The 7,602-nt window shown below is 36.3% G+C and overlaps 1 protein-coding gene across 1 annotated transcript; it reads right to left on the minus strand.

Annotated features, from left to right (window-relative positions):
- Positions 1-226: 226 nt before the first annotated feature.
- LOC129905938 (uncharacterized protein K02A2.6-like) lies at positions 227-6,334 on the minus strand. Its single transcript, XM_055981565.1, has 2 exons — positions 6,223-6,334; positions 227-4,407 (listed from the first exon to the last, which is right to left on the minus strand). Exons 1-2 carry the CDS (start codon positions 6,332-6,334, stop codon positions 227-229), a joined length of 4,293 nt encoding a protein of 1,430 aa, XP_055837540.1.
- Positions 6,335-7,602: the final 1,268 nt, after the last annotated feature.

Consider the following 7,602-nt stretch of genomic DNA (forward strand, 5'->3'; position numbering starts at 1 on the left):
GCCCCTTTTTATGGTAAAATATAATTTCAGTAATTCAGATTTTTTTATTTTATTTTACTTAATACATGTATCTGGGCAAGTTTAATTAATATAATAACATTATATATATATATATATATACTTAGATTCTAAGTTTCAATTACAATTATTTTTTTCAGATTTCAGGTTTAAATAAATATTTGTATTTGAGTTGTACACGAGATTGGAAACATTAATAAAAAGCAATTCAATTTTTTACTACTCGTTTACCGGATCTCAATGTCAATGTATCTTTGGGTTGTTCCGATTCGATCGCTGTTTGGCTCTTACTATTACTTACATCATCTGTTTTATCAATGATTATGTCTCTTTTATTGCGGCGATACTTCTTACCGTCTGCATCCTTTACTATGACAGATCTTGGCATATCCGTGATCTCCACTACCTTGCCCTTTTTCCACGGTTCGTTAGGCATTTTTTTGAAATATACTGGTACTTTTTCCATAATTTCAGGACGTTCTTTGGCGTGTCTATCATATGCTAATTTCATTTTTTGTTGGTATTGTTGAGTTTGCTGTCTATACAGAATGTCATCTGTAAGCGATTGTTTGAGTTCCGATTTGTTCAATGGAATTCTGGTTCTGAGCTTACGTGCCATTAATAGCTGTGACGGTGAATACATAAGATGTTGTGTTGTTCGGAGGTTGAGGAGACCTAGGTACGGGTCCGTATTTGTTTCCCTACATTTAGTTAGGAGCTTTTTTACGGTTTGTATAGACCTCTCAACTAATCCGTTCGATTTCGGATAGTATGGACTGCTTGTCGTGTGATCAAATTTCCAATCATCTGCGAAATCCTTGAACTCAGCCGAATTAAAGGGTGGACCATTGTCTGATATGACTTGGGATGGTATTCCATGTCTTGCAAATATTGATTTGAGATTTACAATAATTTCACTGGCTTTGTATGACTTGAGTTTTGCAATTTCAATGTATTTCGAATAGTAATCAACTAATAAGAAATACAACTCTTTTTTCCATTCAAAGAGGTCAAGGCCTACCTTTTGAAATGGAAGATCTGGCAATTCGTGCGGTATTAGTGATTCTTTACGATTGTTGTTTAGATATTTAGTGCAGGTCTTACAGTTTTCGACAGATTTCTGTATGTCTGCATTCATGCCCGGCCAAAATACGAAACCTCTGGCACGGCGTTTACTTTTTTCGATTCCAGGGTGACCATCATGAATGTATTTCAAAATCACATCGATGAGTGCTGATGGAATCATCAGTGCTTGGCCTTTAAATATCATTTCATCGATAACTGATAATTCATATCGATAACTCCATAACGCTTGAATTTCAGGACTTAACTTTTTTCTATTTTCGGGCCACTGACTTTGAATTAATATTCGTACCTGCTGCATTGTTTTGTCTCGCGCTGTTTCATTTACAATTTGTTTCAACATTGGTTGTGATATGGCTAGACTCGATTTTATCAATCCGACGTGGATTTTAATTTCTCTATCCAACTGACTTTCCTCTTTGTGACACAGTGGTGCCCGCGACAACATGTCGGCTACTAATAATTTTCTTCCAGGCTTATATACCACTTCCAGATCATAGAATTGTAAGCGGAGCATCATTCTTTGTAACCTAGCCGGTACATGAGCTAGTGCCTTTTTGAAAAGTGGAATCAGTGGTTTATGGTCGGTTTCCACCAATGTTGTTTGTCCATATATGAACTGATGATATTTTTCGCAGCTAAAGAGAATAGCATATAGCTCCTTCTCAATTTGCGCATAATTTCTCTGACACTCTGTTAGAGTTTTAGATGCGAAGGCTAACGGACGGTTATCTTGTAAAATACATCCACCGACTGCAAATTGCGAGGCATCCGCTGATATAACAATTGGCTTAGACGTGTCATAGTATGCCAGGACAGGTGGCTCTGTGACTAAAGACTTGAGTTTAGAGAAGACTTTTTCCAAGGATTCATTCCATTGGAAGACTATATTTTTCTTGAGCAATTGTCTTAAAGGCTCAGTTTCGTTAGACAAATTTTGAATGAAAGATCCGAAGTATGTTATCATTCCCAAAAATCGATGTACATCTTTGACACAGGTGGGTGACGGCATGTTCAAGATTGCTTCGACTTTTTGCGGATCTGTATGAATACCAAGTTCATTGAAGACATGCCCAAAATATTTCACTTCAGTCAAGCCAAACCTACATTTGTCTTGATTAAGTTTAAGACCAGCTTTATCCATTCGTTCTAGCACCCTCATAAGTTTTTCATTGTGTTCTTGAATACTGTTGCCGTAGACAAGTATGTCGTCAACATAGACAATAACATCCATACCAATAAACATTTCGGTCATCACACGGTGAAAAATTTCTTGGGCTACCTTCACCCCGTACGGCATTCTAAGAAATCGATACCTCCCAAAAGGTGTGTTAAAGGTACACAGTTCAGAGCTTTTATTATTCAGTTTAAGCATCCAATACGCTTTACTAGCATCCAATGTAGAGTAATATTTTGAACCAGATAATTTCGACTTGATATATTCAATACTGGGGATGGGATAGTGTTCCCGCTGAAGGGCTTTATTGAGGTTTCGCGGATCTAAACAAAGCCGTAGTGAGCCATCTGCTTTTTCTACCAAAACTATTGAACTGACCCATGACGTTGGGCAATTGACTCTAGCTATGACTTCGTTTTGTTCCATTCTATCTAACTCCGTCTTCAGTTTATCGTGTAACTGAAATGGAATTTTTCTCGGAGCATCAATAACTGGCATCACTTCTGTATCAATTTTTAAATTAAACTCTCCTTCCAAACAACCTAACCCCTTGAACAATTTATTAAATTCTTTAGGAATACTTTTGATGATATGATCTGATTCATCTTGAATTTGATTGACGGTTCCTACGTTCCGATGTACCAATCCTAATCTGACGCAATCAAACTTTCCAAGCACAGTTGCGACATTTTCTTTTACGATAAGAAAATCTATGTATGTGCTTTTCTCCTCCATCTCGCTCAAAATGGCGTTGACAGAACATTGACCCAAAACATTGACAGTTGACCCTCCAAATGCTCTCAAGTTTCCAAAGCATTTGTTAAGAATTATTTGTTTGTTATAATTGATTGAACTAAATGTGCATAAAGACATCACATTTGCTTCTGCACCCGTGTCTAACTCTACTTTGATTTGCTTTTCATTAATTTGAATAAACTCTGTAAAATTTGTGTTAGTTTTACTGTTATCTACATTAGACTTAAATGATTCTTGTAAATTAAGTGTGCCTATAAAAAAATCAATATCTTCATTTACATCAACACTACTTTCTGATTTGTTATCAATATTTAGAGATTGGACTTTATTTGACTTACAATACTTAGCGAAATGATTTAAACCTTTACATATATGACATCGTTGACCAAGGGCTGGACATTTGGTGCGGTGGTACCAGTTTCCACATCGCTCACATCTCTTGCCTGATGACTCGTTTTCTTTCACGTTAGATTTGGTTTTGTTGCTGTGGTAACTGTTGCTCTTTCCGCTATTCCCCTGCTTGGACTGTTGCTGCTTGTTGTTGCCTTTGGATATTTGTGGCCTTGGACTGCTGCTGCTGTGTTTTTGTACGTAATTTATGTTGCTTTCCGAATGAACTGTGACTGTGGACATCTCTTGTGACTGTGATTGACTAAGAATGTACGATTTCGCACGTTTTTCTGTTTTTTCCAGAGTAAGATCATCTATATCGAGTAAAAGACGTCTTAACTTGTCATCAGTTAAACCAATTATGAACACATCTCTGACCATGCTATCTTGGAGTGTGTCATATTCACATGCTAGAACTAATTCCTTTAAATGAGTTAGGAACTGATCTATTGTTTCGGCTCTCTTTTGTCTCGCAGACAAAAACTTATAGCGCTCAAATACTATATTTGTTCTTGGATCACAATGACTTCCAAACTTCTTGACTACTTCGTCAAACGTTAGACTTTTTGGAAACGTGTTGTATATACGCAGGCCATCATCTCCGATGTAAGAAAGAATAGCAGTTACTTTCCTTGCATCTTCTTTTATGCCCACTAGATCCAGAAAAATCTCCAACTTTTGTATCCAGAACTTCCACGCTGCACTCAAGTTTGGCTGATTGAAATTCATTTCTTTCGGTGGTTTTGCACCAAAAGAAAACTCCATTTTGTTTTGTGTCGTGTGGCTATTCGATGAATTTGCACTTCTTGGTGGAAGCGGCGGTGGCGTTGCTGGTGGTGGTGGTGACGGTGACGGTGGCTGTGGCGACGGGCTTTCTTCTTGCTCCCCTGGGGACTCCAGACTTTCGTCTATAATTTGGATGCTGGAATCCAATGATATCCCAGAGCCAGCTTCAGGATCTTTGACGATTTTATCCAGCTTTACTATTCAATGCACAAGCACATGTGGTTTTTGACAATTTTTTTTTTTTTTTTTTTTTTTTTTTGGTTAGGCTATCGAAATGGACTTTGTAAAACTGCTTGACTATTTGCTTTTACTTTACTTAATTTTTTTTTTTTTTTATAGACACTTATTTTATTGTTTGACTATTTGACTTTTATATTTTTTTTTTTTTTTAGATTATCATTTCAGATTCACATCTGACACCATGTTATATTTTAAGTAAAAGGCAGAGAGATGTTCTTAAGTAAGAATGAGTTTATTAACTAACTTTATTTAATCAAGTTTCTATTCAATGACATTCGTTTTAGTGTAAGCATATATAAAGTATGATGACAAGAGAGAGAGAGATATATGGTATTTCATGTGTGTATAAGACATTACATTAGATATACAACACCAGCTAAAGAGGAGGAGACCGCCGGCACGAACATCTACAGCAAGTTAAGCAGCTATAAATGAAAAACAACAAAATGCCCTGCCAACAGACGAGGAATTTGGCTACGAGTCTGAAGGAGGGGAAAGACACCATACTGGAGACAGGAATTCATTTGCGGATTTTGCATCAGAGCCACCACAAGATGACGAAGATTTTGAGGAGGAGATTATTCTCCAAAAGAAAATCTCAGAGTTTGAGGAGCAAATGGAGCACCTGAAAGCAGAAGTAGCACCCATTGTACAGATGCTGAAGGCAAAGCAGGAGATGCGCCGAGCCAACGAAAAAAAAGAGCTCGCCGATTAGGAAGCCGCTAAAGCAGTCAAAGCAGCGTAGCAACAACAACAACAACTGGCTAAGAAAGTAGAGTTGCAAAATCAGCAACAACAACAAAAGCAACAGCAAGCGAAACAACAGCAACAGCGGCAACGACAAGAACAATTGCCAGCAGATGCAAAACAACAACAGCTGTGTTCGATAGCTCGAATAAATAAAAAAAAAAATTAAATTTTAAAGTTTTATAATAAATTTATTTAAATAAAAAAGAGTGATTAGCGAGAAATTGAAGAATAGGACCTAACCCAATGCGGTATTCTGCAAAAGTGAATTATAAAAGAGCAAGATTTTGACAATTAACTAACTGGAACAAATCGGAAAGAAATTAAGAGGCGTTGCCAATAGTTAGTATTTAGTGTAGAATAAAGACTATTAGTTTCGGATAAAAAATTGTAATAGATTTCAAACATACCACCGGGGAAGAACTACTGTTCTTAATAAAAAGATACAATTAAAGATACAAAATAAAAAAAAGATTGGTATTTAAGCATTTCCTCTTATATACAATAGAAATTAAAATAAATGTTGAATATTGGATCAGGTTTTGTAGCGCCTGATACTCGCTGCCGTTGATGATGATTTTGAATACTGTTGAAGTTGATGTTGCTGGTTTTTAAATAAAGTTGAATTTTGTTGTATGTTGATTAAATATCGTTTAGTGATAGGTTTGGTTTGTTTACTTCAAGGAGTAAACATAGCTTTGTGATTGGGCGTTTGAATTGTTTTCCGTGTGCATATACAGATACAACCCTGCATATGCCGTCTGGACCAGGATGCGTCTCCACTACTCTGGCCAATGGCCACTTTCCTGGAGGATATCTCTCATCTTTTATGATGACTATGTCGTTTATTTCGATGTTTCTTTTTGATTGGGTCCATTTCGGACGTTGTTGCAGTCGGGAAAGATACTCCTTTTGCCATCTATCCCAGAAGTGCTGGAACATCTGCTGGATATGTTGTCATCTGTTGAACCGGTTGGTTTTGATGTCAAGTAGGGACGGTTCTGGAATGATGTTCGTTGGCTCACCAATCAGAAAATGGGCAGGAGTAAGTACACTTAGGTCTGTAGGGTCATCAGTGAGTGGACACAGAGGTCTGGAATTAAGGGAGGATTCAATTTGAACTAAAAGTGTATACATATCTTCATAAGAATGAACTTTATTTGATAAAACACGTTTAAGATGGGACTTAACTGATTTTACTCCTGCCTCCCATAATTCATCGAAGTGTGGCGAATGAAACTCCAGGAGGTTCCTTCATTTTCCATTTGAGCACGGACGTCAGGCGAAAGTAGTTGAAGAAATTGACGATTCATCCTAATTAGCTCCTTGTTTGCTCCCACAAAGCTGGTTCCATTGTCACTGTACAAGTGACTACAGCTTCCTCTTCGTTCGGTGAACCTTCTGAATGCAGCCAAAAATCGTTCGGAAGTCATATCTGAGACAAGCTCGATTTGAATAGCTTTTGTAACCAAACAAATGAAAATACAGATGAAACCCTCGTAGGTTTTCGGCGATCTGCCTGTGGATAGCTTAAGGTCGAAAGGACCAGCATAATCCACACCGCTGCACAGTGGTGCCATTCTTCGTTTTTGGCGTCAAAATTCATTTGCACGGCCATTTCTGGACGAAAAGTCATGAAGTTAGGTACACTGAATGATAATAGTATGGAGAATACAAAAAGGCTGCCAACTTTTTTTTATTCAAAATGGCGGCTCCAAAATGGCGGAAAGAATGAGCTTTAAAATAGAATTTTCATTTTCAAAACAGTATATAAGCTAGAAATTGGGCTAAATTCATGTCAAAAAGGTGTTAGATTTGTGATTTAGGATTCATAGATTCATATTCTTTACAAAAAAAATCAAAAAATCTGTAAACAAAGTCCAAAAAATGCCAATTTAGTAAAACACACTTTAAGACCTCTAAATACGCTATTTCATGTATTTTTTTTCACTTATCACAATTTTGAGATGTCTTCTATTTATGTTTCATAAGAAAATTGAAAATATTGGGGTTATATGGTTGCCAACTATGTTTTTAAGTAAATATAAGAAAACATGATATAATGAAAAGTTACAATGTTCAATAAAACTGAGAATTTATTTTTTCCGTAAACCAAAATATAATTTCCTAATAGATTTTAATGTTCTTAATTCAAATCCGAAAAAAAATCTATGACGTCACGTTTCGTAGATAAAAATTAATTTTGATCTGCTTATATCTCAAAAACGTGACGTCATAGATTTTTTTCGACTTCGGATTTGAATTAAGAACGTTAAGATCTATTAGGAAAGTATATTTTGGTTTACGGAAAAAATAAATTCTCAGTTTTATTCAACATTGTAACTTTTCATTATATCATGTTTTCTTACATTTACTTAAAAACATAGTTGGCAACCATATAATCC

The sequence above is a fragment of the Episyrphus balteatus genome, chromosome 1 (genome assembly GCF_945859705.1).
Source record: "Episyrphus balteatus chromosome 1, idEpiBalt1.1, whole genome shotgun sequence".
NCBI classification, from domain to species: domain Eukaryota; kingdom Metazoa; phylum Arthropoda; class Insecta; order Diptera; family Syrphidae; genus Episyrphus; species Episyrphus balteatus.